The 14072-nt window shown below is 34.5% G+C and overlaps 1 protein-coding gene across 1 annotated transcript in view; it reads right to left on the bottom strand.

The window, feature by feature from the left end:
• Window positions 1-414: 414 nt before the first annotated feature.
• The window catches only part of LOC116506398, a 34290-nt gene continuing 20632 nt past the window's right edge, over window positions 415-14072 (bottom strand). The window contains exons 7-10 of the mRNA XM_032214129.1: window positions 8820-8978; window positions 3996-4143; window positions 3663-3806; window positions 415-1919 (exon numbers count right to left, since the gene is read on the bottom strand). Of these exons, the coding sequence (XP_032070020.1) occupies window positions 1465-1919; window positions 3663-3806; window positions 3996-4143; window positions 8820-8978 (906 nt within the window). The 3' untranslated portion in view covers window positions 415-1464. The remainder of the gene's footprint in view (window positions 1920-3662; window positions 3807-3995; window positions 4144-8819; window positions 8979-14072) is intronic.

Here is a 14072-nt window from a genome sequence, read left to right on the forward strand (position 1 = left end):
TTAGTATCTTCTACTAATCTATAGAATTTGGTAGAAAATAAAGTAAATCTATAAGAAATATCGTATTCTAGGTCATTGTTTAATTTTAGCAAAGAAATGTTTTTAACATTTCAGTAAATCCAATAAGAAATAAATCCATTTAATACATTTTATTTATGTGCAAGCTATGTGCATATCTCCAATCATATTAGCTCAGGTCAGTGTACAATAAATGAAGAAATATCTTCATCTATTTATCATTACAAAACTACTACAAAATCACTACTATTTATTTATCACTACCAAAATAAAAATCACAAAAAATCTGATAGTTTCCTTAATCTTTCAAAGTTATAACATTTTGATTATTTTTTTTAAAAAAAATCTCCACATATTAATTAAAATTGATAAAATATTTTGAAGATTTTACTTGGACCTCACTTTAAGCAACTTGATTAGACTTGCTTTCAAGCATGATTTCAGAGAGAATATGTCAAAGAGAGCGACTATATTCCTCTGACACATTAGAACCATATGAAGAAATAGTTTGGATTTATATTACAATGCAAAACTTTAATTTCATAAAAAGACAATAGTAAAGGAATATGCTTTCTACAAAACAGCAATGGATTTGGAAGATTTTTTTATTATCTATAGCACTTATTTGTCCATATGCATAGCTATCTCCTATGATCTTGGCTCATTATTCAAGAAAGCAGTTAAGTTCATCTTTATATAAAACAGTTCTTCTACTGACACTAAAATACAAAATGGCCAGATTACTCAGCTTCTGAATGTCACTTAACAAAATCTTCCATCTACTTCATTTAATAAGAACGTGAGTAAAAGAATGAAGTGTGGGACAGGACTCTCAGACTAAACAGCAAAAAGCCTTTTATTGTGGGTATTCATTTCCCTTCCAAGTGACTACCTTTGTATCTTCCTACATATACATACATTGTATCTAACAAATATTAATACTGAATAATTCAGTGGCTGTTGTTAACTTAAAATACAGTTCTGAAAATTCTTGAAAAATTGAGAGATGGAATTATATATGAAAAGTGTGAGTGTCTGTGTGTGTATGAGTTCACTGAATGGATGTGTGCGTGTATGTTTATGTGTATGTGTGTATCTCTCTCATATTTATATATACACACATTATATATTATTATGTTCCATAAAGATGTATGGAAAGTAACCTTGGCTCTGGCAAGTTTCAAGGAAGCTGGGTCAATCACATTTCACAGATTTAACTTAATGCTTTTACATATCTTCAGAGATATGTGATGTTTAAGCACACTGCTATGTCTTTTGACGTTAATGTGAGAATTGAATTAACATATCAGATGTTTCCCACTTCCCAGTTTTACATAATCATTGAAGTGGCACTGAGAAGATGCTGGAAAGGCAACAACTGACTCCCACTCAATCATTTTTGTACCGCAGGGCTTCCTATACAAACAGTAACAAATGCAAAATGAACTAATCTTGCCATGCTGCCCTTTCAGTGGCCTTCATACTCTTGCTCCTATGAAGGGTCTTTCCCTTCTGCTGAATAACTGTATCATCAGAATTTCCCAGTCTCTGCTTGGGAAGCAAATTGGTAGCTTCTTTCTCTGCAAGAGAAGTTTGTTTTAGCAAAGGGTTAAGTCTGGTTGGAGGAAAATTAGATGGGAAATAAGGTTCAGACTTTTGGGAAACTACATTCAAGCAACTCGTGGTTGAAATTTCTTCATAATTAGGGAAATGCTGATTAGTTCCTGATTTTTTCATCTTTTGCTCCCTTAAATTCCGAAGCTTTTCTAAAGCCTGATCCAGTTCCATCTGTAAGATTCCCATTTCGTTGGCTGCTTTATCCCGTTGTTCTCCACAGACTTTGAGTGACTGTTCTAAAGATAGAAAGAATTCTTTTCCAAATTTTGACAGGGCTTCATCACCTTTAAAAAAGGAAGAGGATTATACTGTAGCATCATGGTTTGAATCAGCAGATACTCTCAGGCTGCTTTAAATAGCTTTAGTAATAACTATTTTTTTCAAGTTTATTGGTTTACACTCAATGAAAAAAATCCAGATACAATGCCACATAATTCTCTTATATTGTTAAAGCAAATAAATGTATAAATACATAAGTTGCCGAACAAGTGAATTTTGATTACAATTGTGGGAATGCTGCAATGTGTGAAAAACAGTCATAAGTCACTTTTTTCAGTGCCATTATAACTTCAAACGATCACTAAACAAATGGTTGTAAATTAGGGACTATTTGTAACAGATTATACATGCAATCTTTGGGAGTTTGCCATAGGCCCAATTTCTTGGCTCAATTCCTGCATGGTTATGAAGTTTATGCCTTTTAAAAAAAACTCTTTTACTTGCAAAAGTTAAAAGTCCTAAACTTAAAGGACTTTTAAATGAGAGAGTTAACTATGTTAGTTTCAACTTCTCTGCTGCATTATCTTGACTATATCTTCTCAAGTAAAAAAGAATACTTGGGCCAAGCAGATGGTATCATCATAATTCATCTAAATATGGTTTAGATAATGCTTAGTGTTACATGTGTCTAGGTCTCAGACTGAACCACTCTTTCACTTTGGCAGTTGTAATTCCTTTTCTAAACAAGCGGATATGGTCAAAATGTTATTTGTTCAGAGGCAGCTATTTTGCCAATATATTATAGACTTCATCTTTAACCATAGACATGCTTTATATTTCCATTATACTATTTATATGAGGAAATAAATTCCACTTAACACATGCATATGATTCATTCTCCAAAATGAAAGCATGCTTATGAACCAAATATTAGAAAATATTGGCCATGTTCCTATGTATCAAATAACTGTTAGGTTGGGGTCAAATTTACATTAAGGAATACTGTATATGTTCAACCTTACTAAAGATAGACTAATGCTAAATATTACATTGCATTTCTTGACTATCCTTGCAATTAATTGTGACACTAAGACTGATGCAAAGATCTTGGGTGAATTTTGTTTCCTTCAGGTTTTTTTCCATTAATAAAAGTATTGAGCACTTGAGAAGATGGATATTTTCTAGCCCATTGTGGAGAAGTGGCTTTTTTCTCTTTACTCCCTTATGAAGGGATGGGGTATTTTTTCCTCTCTTAGTTCTGTGAAACCCATTCAAGTTAATCAGTGGTGGGATCCTCCTAGTTTAACAACCAGTTCGGTGATTGTGTGATTTGAAGAAATCTTCACTTATGGGTATCTTTGGAGGAGTAACACAGCTGATTTGCGCAGCAATCGGCTCTGCCGCACAAATCAGCTGAGAAGATAAAGGTAGGAAAATAGTGCAGGCAGGCAGGCCCATCTGATCGTTGGGGCGAATCAGTTTCCAGTTGATCGTCGGGGCGAATCGGTTCGCTCCCAACTGATCGTCGGGGCTAATCGGTTCATTCTCAGCTGATCGTTGGGGCGAATCAGTTCACTCCCAGCTGATCATTGGAGTTACCAGAACCAGTCCAAACTGGTAGAATCCCATCCCTGAAGTCAACCCCATGTTGAAAATCCTGCCGTGAACATAAGTGTAAATCAGTGTAACAATTAGATCTTTAATCAAGAACAGTGATGTAGGATGTTTATAGTCTGCTTTCTTACTAATCATTTTTCAGTACAAGAAATACCAAGACAAAATGCCATCATACATTTACAAGTTCTCACCTTCCCGCTGCTGACTTACTGATGGAGTCAAAGTTTCAATAGCATATTGGATTTGTTCTGCATTGTTTTTAAAAGCAGTGAGAAAGTCTCTCAAAGCATCCTCTGAGGCTCCAGTTTTAAGTTTTGTGTAAGAAGAAAAAACATCTGTATGAAGAGATGGAAAGTGATAATTTTCTAGAGATTTTTCTCAAAAATATCATATAGAATGGACATATATGTTATTAAATTTGAATTGTTCTCAGGTGATTGATGTTTAAATGCATCCTCAGTATACATTAATACTTAAAATCTAGATGTGATTGATACTTTATTCCCAGAACTATATTCATTTACCTTGCAGTGGTGAACAAAGAACCATAGCAACATTATCTTGAAACGTGTGGTATGCTTGCTTTATCCCATCAAATACAGCTTCAATATATTGAACCTGAAGATTATATAAATTTCTGTGGAAATTTAGTTCAGCTTGCAAAGCAAGTATCTAAAAGAGAAAAAAGAGCAACAAATATGATTGGAATTAGAAATCACTCACAAAAAGGGCAAAAAGAATATAATTGCATAAATTAATAGCTATATGTAACAACTATTAATTCTATAAAATGTGCAATTCTTTCTATAAAATGCCTTATAGTGTAGAGTAAATGTGTGGTCATACAGCACATGAATAATAGGCTAACCTGCTACTTTTTCCTTTGTACATCATATTTTTATAATTAAATGTTATCACATAATGGAACACTTACAATTGTAACCAAAGATCTCATCCAAACATATTACTAGGATCCTAAATATAACCAAATCACCAATTTAAATGTCAAACATATCAACTTTCCCATATTCAGATTTGGGATACTTCAAAATAAGATGAACTTAAAAAGTACCCTTCCCCACCTCCCCGCAATCCCTTTCTAAGATCAGTTGTTTATTGTTATATTAGAGAGCCAATTCCTTAACTGACTAAAATGTTGCTATAATTGCTTCTTTTTAGAATTGTATATCTATATATGAAGAAAGCTACATTGTAGATTATGTATGGGTCAATTGTTTGTGCTTGCTCTGTCAATTGAAAAAATAAATTCTGGAAGGTATCGTTCTTCAGAAAGTGAAGATATAACCATGTCATTTTAAATTCCTTACCAAAGATCAGGAAAATCTAATTAAGAAAGTAGACAGCACAGTCCTATTAACATTGTTGAAGTAGTGGTGTAGGTGACTACTATATGAATTTGCAATTGTGACAAATATCTGTAGCTTGGGTGTAGGATGAGGTTGAAGGTTTGCTCTCTAAACTTGTGAATTGGTTTCCAAACATTTCATTACCAGGCTAGGTAACATCTTCATTGGAGTTTAGGGAATGTCGTCATTCTTATTTACAAGGGCTTCAGGTGTGGGTTTGTCAAGTGAGGTTCTTGTGATGGGAAAGCTGTGAGTCATCAGTGACTCTTGTGGTGGGTCGTGATAAGATTACCTGAGATCAGGGTCTTTGGCAGGCGAACTGCTGTGTGTGGGTTGCGTGGGTTGGTTGAGTGTCAGTGCTGTCTCCAGTTGGCTGTGCAGTTGATTTGGATTGTAGGCTGGTTGTAGTTCAATGTGTCTGTTGATGGAATTGCTTGTGGAGTACCAGACTTTGAAAAACGCACGAACGTGGCGAGTGGTAGTGTGGCCAATGATTTTTATGTTGTTACTCTGACCTGATGTAATCTCCTTATCACCAGACCCCTCACAAGACCCATTGCAAGATTCACTGATGACTCACACTGACTCATCATAAGACCCTCACTTGACACACACACGTCTGAAGCCCTTATAAACAGAAGAACACTGATACTGATATTCCCTAAATTCAGCTGAAGATGTCACCTACCCTGGTAACAAAATATTCAGGAACCAACCCACAAGCTCAGAGAACGAACCTTCACCTTCACTTTATGAATTAGCAGATAAGAGTTATTAACCAATCCTCTCAGGTGCTAGCTGATAGGATTTGCCTTTGCCCAATAATCCAAAAAACTTGATAATATTTCTCAGACAATATATAAAAAGTAATCTAGAAGCAAGTTTGAATATTTGTCAAGTTGCTTTAAAAAGCATTACAAGCAATGTTTCCCTAAAACTTTTTAAATTACACTTTTTAATAGATTGCTTTTTTACAAGGTCACAAAAAAAGACTTATATGGCAAGATTCATTTGTATTCTAAGGAGCAATCTTTCCCTTTCCTGTTTCAGTTTATATAACTGAAGAGAGAGTTGAGTGTTACCAACAAAATAAATTATACTTTCTAAAAATCTAATAACAATTTATTGGGTGATATTTTTTTTGGAAGACTGGTTTTTATTCCATTTGTGTTGCAAATATTTTTCACTACACAAGATTAATGAAATCCTTGAAATGGAATTAAATGCAGGCAGTGGAATAATATAAACACATTGGGCATTTAGGTTTGAATACAACTTGCTACTAATACACTGTACATCAAGGTATCACAAAACAGAAAAATGAAGACACGTTCTTTGCAGAAAATCATTAAATATTCTCTTCCTTGCCCGTAGGGAGAATCCAATAGTCTATGGAAAAATAAATATTATGAAATGGGTCTGAGACATTTTTGACTTCAGGGTTATTGGCCATTTTATTGAGCTAGCAGTCAGATTATTTTAGTGATCTAATGTACTTTCCCAGACAAAAGATAAAATGGTTCCAAAACAAAACAATTGAAAATGAAGAGCAGATTGGTTTTGCTATTAGAAAACTTCAGTGAACTAGATCCCAAAGATACCATCCTGACAGTATCTTTCTTGCTAGAAGTAGTCTGCACCTTGCATGCTGGATTTTCATATCAAAAATAAATAAATCAAAGTATGATGAGAATTCTGCAGTATTTTAATTTTTTAACTGTTTCTAATCTAACCTAAGAGAATGGTAGAGAGAAATTATGTAAAGTTGTCCTCCAAGTTATATATACAGAAACACACACACATAAAACATACACACATGATACAGGTAGCCCTCAATTTATGACCACAAGTGAGCCCAGAATGTATGTTGCTAAGTGAGAAATTTGTTAAGTGAGTTTTTATGACTTTTCTTGGCACAGTTGTTAAGTGAATCGCTGCTGTTGTTAAATTAGTAACACAGTTGTTAAGTGAATCTAGCTTTTCCATTGACTTTGCATGTCAGAATGTTGCAAAATATGATCACATGACCCCTGGAACACTGCAACTGTCATAAATATGATCCAGTTGTCAGGAATCTGAATGTAAATTATGTGACCATGGGAATGCTGCAGCAGTCATAAGTGTGAAAAATGGTCATAGGTTACTTTTTTCAGTATCACTGTAATTTTGGTCACTAAACAAACTGTTGTAAGTTGGAGAAGACCAATATCCAGTTACACAGACAAAAAGGATACCTATAACAACTGAAGATAAAAGCACTGTAAAAAACTGAAAAAAGTCCTGCTCTGCAATGCTTTCCCTAACTTATTAGTACTTTTTAACTTCTCACATAAATAGATTTAGAACAGTGCTAGCAGCTATCAACTTTTGTCCATTTTTAACCCAGTTAGCTCTAAATTAACTGGATTAAGACTCAATTTTTATTAATTAATGGATAATTAAAGACATCATTATTATTTTAAGGTACTCCAGAGGCTAGATAATGGTATTTTAATATATAAATCCAAACTTTATTTTTTGTGACTCAGCTTCAAATAAGCAGTTTAACATTAGAAGTTATTTAAGTTACAGCAATTGGTAATAACAAACAACTAGAAGAGCCGAGATAGATAGGCATTTGTGTAGCTAAAATTATAGCATGATTTCATGTAAACATATCCAACTGTGTATATTCAAAGCACTAGCATCACATTTCTGTTACTCCAAAGTTACCTTTTAAGGATACAAAAGAGTTGCTGAATCAGGAGACGAAGCCTTCAACTTTATTTTATCTATGTTATTACAAAACAGGCAATGGGTTTTCTAACATTACTGGAACATTTCAAGCTTTTGTCTAACATTTCTTCTCAGACCTCCTCAAGATTCCTTTCATTAAGGATATCAAGACCTGACTTTGGGACTTTAAGTTATTTCTAGCATGGGCTGCAGTGATGGATTTTGGTTCTCCTTCTAAAAGAAAAAAGGGGACTACAACCATAACTGAACTGAACGTCCTTGACCTAACTGTTGTGCAGTTGAAGATTTAATTTACTGAATGTTGTTAAATTGTTACTGTCTCTCACACAATATCTAGGTTCCATTCAAATTGTTTCTTGATCACTGAAGAAGCATCTCTCCCAATATACATTTACTGAAATTCTGTGGAGGTTGAGCTCTCCGCAGCACCCCTAGAATGAAGAAAGGTGTATTATGGGAGACCACAATGGACAATACCATTTAAATACTACTATCTTTTTAGTACGAGGGAAGACCTAACTTCATACTCATGAATTTGGATGTTAAAAATCAGAGCCTTATCATGATAACATTTGGTGATTGCCAATACTTGTGTTGTGGTCACTCTTGTTTCAATGTTTGAATTATTATACATTTTATTGTATGTTGTTTTATCTTACCTATATTATAGTCTGCAACTCATCAGACGATCCTTAGAATAGTGGGGAGACCATAGATATTTTATTAAAGAAATGGAATACTTTCAAGCATTAGTTTACAGGAAGTTCTCAACTTGAGTGTAAAATTATAGTTGCTAGTCATGCCAGTTGTTAAGTGGGTCTCCACTTTTACACTCAATTTTACAACTTTTAAAGCAACCATTAAGTGAATCAATTGTCTACCATGACTGTTTTTTGGGGTTTTTTTTGCTAGAAATCAAAAGAAAATGCCAGTTTTTGGCAAAAAATATATATAATTTGCAATCATGTGGCTGCAGGATGCTGCAAATGGCAGTCAATGCGGACCAGTTGTCAAATGACCAAATGCAATCACAAGACCACAGGGAGGCCATTGGAATTTCAAATTTAATAATAAGTAGGCCTGGGAAGGTTCATCATAAATTTGAATGATTACTAAATAACTGGTCTTAAGTTGAGAACTACCTGTAGTAAGAAAAATATGCTCAGTAATTGCGAAGTACAACAAAATTTCATTTTTTCTTCTCAGTATAAAAAGCTGGAGTGCATTAAATTCACATCCACTCACCTGCTGCATTGACATTTGCCTGGAATAATTCTGAGCCTTTACAAAGGCGTCTACTGCTCTCTTAGCCCGCTGCTGAGGGCCCCCCTTGGGGAATGCTGGAAGTGTTGCAAGCACATTCTCCACAGTGAACTCCTGGCTCAAAGAATTTTCTAAAACGTCCTGAAAAACATTTGAGAAACTACTAAAATGAGTGCTTTACCCAGTACATATATTTATATATATATATATATTAATGAGTATGGAGAAATAATGTTTCACTGCCCTTATCACCGTAATATAATACTGAATAGACATTCCTGGTCCAATTATTCTAGATTTACTCTTCAACTTCCTCCAAGGGCACACCAGGCATTTCTTCAATTGCTTCATCACCTGGAGCTCCTTGGAAAACCAAGGTGGCGCAGTGGTTAAATGCAGCACTGCAGGCTACTGCTAGATCAGCAGGTCAGCGGTTCAAATCTCACCGGCTCAGGGTTGACTCAGCCTTCCATCCTTCCGAGGTGGGTAAAATGAGGACCCAGATTGTTGGGGGCAATATGCTGACTCTCTGTAAACCGCTTAGAGAGGCCTGAAAGGCCTATGAAGCGGTATATAAGTCTACTGCTATTGCTATTGCTATATTGTTCCCCTAGATTGCGATGAGCACAGAGGAAACGGTCCAATAGTAGCCATTCAGTCTGAGGCTTTTACCATCTACTCATTCCAGATTATGATAAAGATTCTCAAGGATAACCTTAAGATCCTTCTGGAACTCAGCAGGGTCCATAAGTTGCGTGGGGTGGTCAATCTAATAGGCCCTATCTCCCTGCATTACAGAAGCCAAAAGACAATCAAAAAGTTATCAAACCATGGCAACAGACAGATGGTAAATTCTCTGCTACCAGATCATACTGCAATTGTTCTGAGACCAAAAGAACAACACCAGACCTAAAGTCCAACCACTAGTACAATCAGTCTTTCAGCTCCATGGTGGTTGTGAAGTCCTGACATCCCCAGGACTCAACTCTGGGTGGCAGCAAGTTGAAATTCTTGAAAACTAACAACTCTGGGGTCACCAAACTCCGGCAGGCAATAGTATCCAAGAGGAAGGGCAGAGATGATACTGGAGGAGAGCAGGGAGGGCAGTAAAACAGGACAAGTCCCAACTGTTTCCTAGAGCCCAAATTCAACTAAAATGTCTTACATTCAGTTATGTAGTGCAGAACTTTAAAATTCCTTAAAACCTCATAAATGACAATAGTCACCTAACTCCCTCAGCTCTGGGCTTAGACTAATGCCAACTCTGAAATCTGGGCAGACACTTTTGTGAGAGGGGTACTCCCAATTCTGGACCTATCTAGGTTTTAGTTTTAATGCCAAGACAGGTGTTGATGAACTGGTAACCTAGTAAAAAAGATGAATATCATTAGGGCTGGATGTCATGAGCACTCCCAAATAGTGAGAACCCAAGTATAATCCATCAGATCCCTATAATACTTGTGCCTGACTCAATATCGGCATCTATGCCTATTCTTTCTCCTCCTTTACTTCCCTCATGCCTCCCTTCCCTTCCAGGTTGACACACTCTACCCTTCACTTATTCGCCTCCCTCTCATACACTATAATTTAAAATAAAAATAAATTAAGTAGCTTCTACAATATATACATTGTTATATATAAATATAAACGTTTCTCTTTGATACAATAAATGACACATAAGAAAACATTTCTGTGAATCAACACTATGAATTCACCATACTCCAACATTGTTTAAGGAGTTAGGAGGCTCAGTTCTTCCATAAACCAAGCCTTCTCCCATAAACCAAGCTTCAACATTCAGAGCCCATTGAAATACTTTACTTTACAAAAGTCAGTATTAACATTATTTTTAAAAGATAAAGCTTGGGGGCTTGATAAATAACAGCCTGCTACTTGCTGCCAAAAATACAATATATTAACAAAAACCTAGGCTTCCTATATTCAAGTCAACCTACTGAATTATATTGAACTCTAATTACAATGGTTCTTACTAACACATTTTAATGTATATGTTTTATCAAGGCATTAAAATCACTGGTTAAATCTGAAAGCCTTAATGTACCATTATTGTAGCAAATTACTGCCATCTACAGACTAAAGAAAACAGCATTCACATTAGAAAAAGAAGCCATGTAATATCCTGTATTCTGATCTGTAAGTTTAGCAACTTTCTTTTATTTCCATATCTTAAGCCTTGGGTATTTGCTTCTTTTAACAATTCTGGATTTTATGTTTATAGTCATTCTAGTTTGATTTTTTTATCTTTATTTCCAATTCTCTATAACTACACAATCTAATCTTGTGCATCTTTACAATGAGGACTCTAGCTTAAATTAATAAAGCAGAAACCATAGGATTTTTTGTTACTCAAAGTGGTCTTCCATTTTCTTTGGCATTTTTAACTGGACTTTATGCCATAAAGAATACAATAGGGAATCAACTATTCCTGAACGGTTCCCAACAAATAGGAAAAGTGTTCATGTAATGATTGATTTTTTAAAAAAATAAGACAAATATAAAATACATACTGATTTAATTATAGCAGTTATATACAGGTCCAACTGAAACAAACTTTAACTGGCTTACATTCCCAATTTATGTAAATTAGGTTAAAAAATGACAAAGTTTGAAACATGAATAACTTCAAGAAACAAATTTTAATGCCCTTAGTGATGGCAAGTAGTACTTTATGGTAGAAAAAGCTGAGATAGGAAAAGCTCAAAAGGGTGAAATTTCCTAATAAAGAAGGAATTAAAAGCACAGTATAAAATAATCCCTGAGATGAAAAAAATGCAAAATCCAATATATCTGCACAAGGACCTTTGTAAAGATCTGTAAATCAGTATGTGTTTTTGTGTGTACTCCAATAAAGAGTAGAGATTAAGTAGAGTTATCATACAGTCAGGTAACACACATTTGTAGATATTATAGCACACTTTTGTAGACCAAATGAAGTTAAAGTTAATGAAGGGTAACAAAAAAAATATACAGCTACATTCAAGATAAGGAGAAAAAAGGAACCATATATAGCTACTGAATAAAAATAACAGAAAATTGCCTAAAGGCACAGAAAAGGCAGAGCAATTCAACTCTTAGCAAGCATGAATGCATTAACCTGGGCAATTGTGAAAAATAAATTGCACACAGCCGCATTTGGGTAAGATGGGAGGGGGGGAATCAGGATGATAGCAAGGCATCGCCATACAAGTCCCATTCCCTCTCTATATGTGTTGTGACCTTCCATGCTCACCCAAAGGGGCTGACCTTGTAGTGTGACTTTGCTTTCATCATTCTGATGAAACAGGCAAGTTCCTGCAGATGGTATTGGCTGAAAAAGGATGACAGTTTGAACTTGAAAGAGGCACCGTTAGAAACACCTATCCAGACTTTTGGTGACTACAAATTTTAGAACCAGATGAATTACAACCTAGGGTACTGAAGGAATTTCCTTGATAGCATAACTGAACCTCTCTTCATTATTTTTGAATACTCTTGGAAAATGATTTAGTACCAGGTGTCCAGAGGAGGGCAAATATCCCTGTTTTCAAAAAGGAGAAAAGAAGAATTCAGAAACAACAGAGAACTAATCTAAAAAAAAAAACCTTGAAAAAATGCAATGTTTGCTAGAAATCTAAAAGGATTTGTGCAGATTTGTGTTAGATTTGTCATGCTAATCTAATTTCAGTTTTGTTAGGATAACTTCCTCAGCAAATCATAGGAATGCGGAGCATACAATATACTTTGTTTTGGCAAAGCCCCTTATTATTCTGAATAGTAGATTAGTTAAATATGGGCTGGGAAACATATGTTATTAGGTGGGTCCATAGTAGTTTAAAAAGTATTTAAAGAATGCTGATTAATAGTTTCACTTAGTTTCTCCACTAAAGTGGAATGAGTTACTGAAAAGGAATGTCACAGGTTTTGGTCCTGGTAGTTTTCTATATTTTTATCAATGATTTAGATATGGTATAGATGATATAAATCTAGTGAGATTAGATTTATACAAACTTAAGTATATCCAATGAATTTAAGATTCATCCATTTTTAAACTGAAGTATTTACATTCAGGAATTGGCCAGATTTATATTCATTTATTAAGCAAAACCTTAATTTCAATCTTGTTTATGTTGGATTCCTTCTGATGTTGGTGCTTATGCCCTGTAATAATTGATTATATTATATTATTATATCTATCCTGTTTAAAAGTTTCAACATGACTTTTGATAATTGCCTTATATTTTGGTATATTTAGAATAAAATAGATACTTTCTGGCCTACTTATGAATAAAGCTGTTAGTAACAAAAGAACCTTATTATAGTCATTATTATTTGTAAATTTTATTAGCCGCCCATCTTACAACACAGTAACTCTGCTTGGCTTACAACATATCCACATAAGGGCCGAACACTTCCAAAGTGTATGGTTATTAATAAAAATATTTTATACAACATTTATATAATACTCTTGAAACTGAAATACTGTTTTAAAGATTGCATTTAATATATTACTTTCTGGGTCTTAAAAACAATTATCTCTATTATAGGAAGAAAAATTGCAACTGGAAGGATCTACTGGTATTTACTGCCATACTCAATTTCCAATCACTGTATTAAGGATGCAGTTCGTAAAAGCATCCACTGACAACATGTTAGAAATCCATGTCTTAGCAACAACAGTGGATTTGCCATTGTTGAAAGTTAGTGGTGTAAAAATTTTCTTTCATCTACAGTAGCTCTCTACACTATGTCTGACTCTGGGAAGTTACCATCTTTTTTGGTAAGCAAGGGAAAATAATGAAATAGGAGATGTGTCAATACATGTGTGAATATAGATGACTATGACTACAAAACTCAGTGAATAAAAATATTTTCAGCTAATGCAAAATGCCCACTGAATACAGCTGTTTTCTTACCACAACAATGTTTATATTACATATAGTCTGAATTGAATTCCAAAATAAGTCTTTTAAGTTTGAATTATCCTTGAAAACTCTTATTTCAATTATTTTCAGAAGCCTTTTAGAAACCAAAATGAATTAAATTAAAATCTAGAATAGTCAGAGTTCCTGAAACTTAAGCTAAGTCTTCATAACTATTATTATATTTCAGAGGAACATAAAGAGGATGGTGACATTTATACACCCTTTCCAAATATTTATGAAATTCTAGCACTTCTAAATGGCAGGTCTAGTGGCTCTGCTGAGATTGCACTACAAATACTCCTGTGGTTTTGGC

Source organism: Thamnophis elegans, chromosome 3 (assembly GCF_009769535.1).
Source record: "Thamnophis elegans isolate rThaEle1 chromosome 3, rThaEle1.pri, whole genome shotgun sequence".
NCBI classification, from domain to species: Eukaryota; Metazoa; Chordata; class Lepidosauria; order Squamata; family Colubridae; genus Thamnophis; species Thamnophis elegans.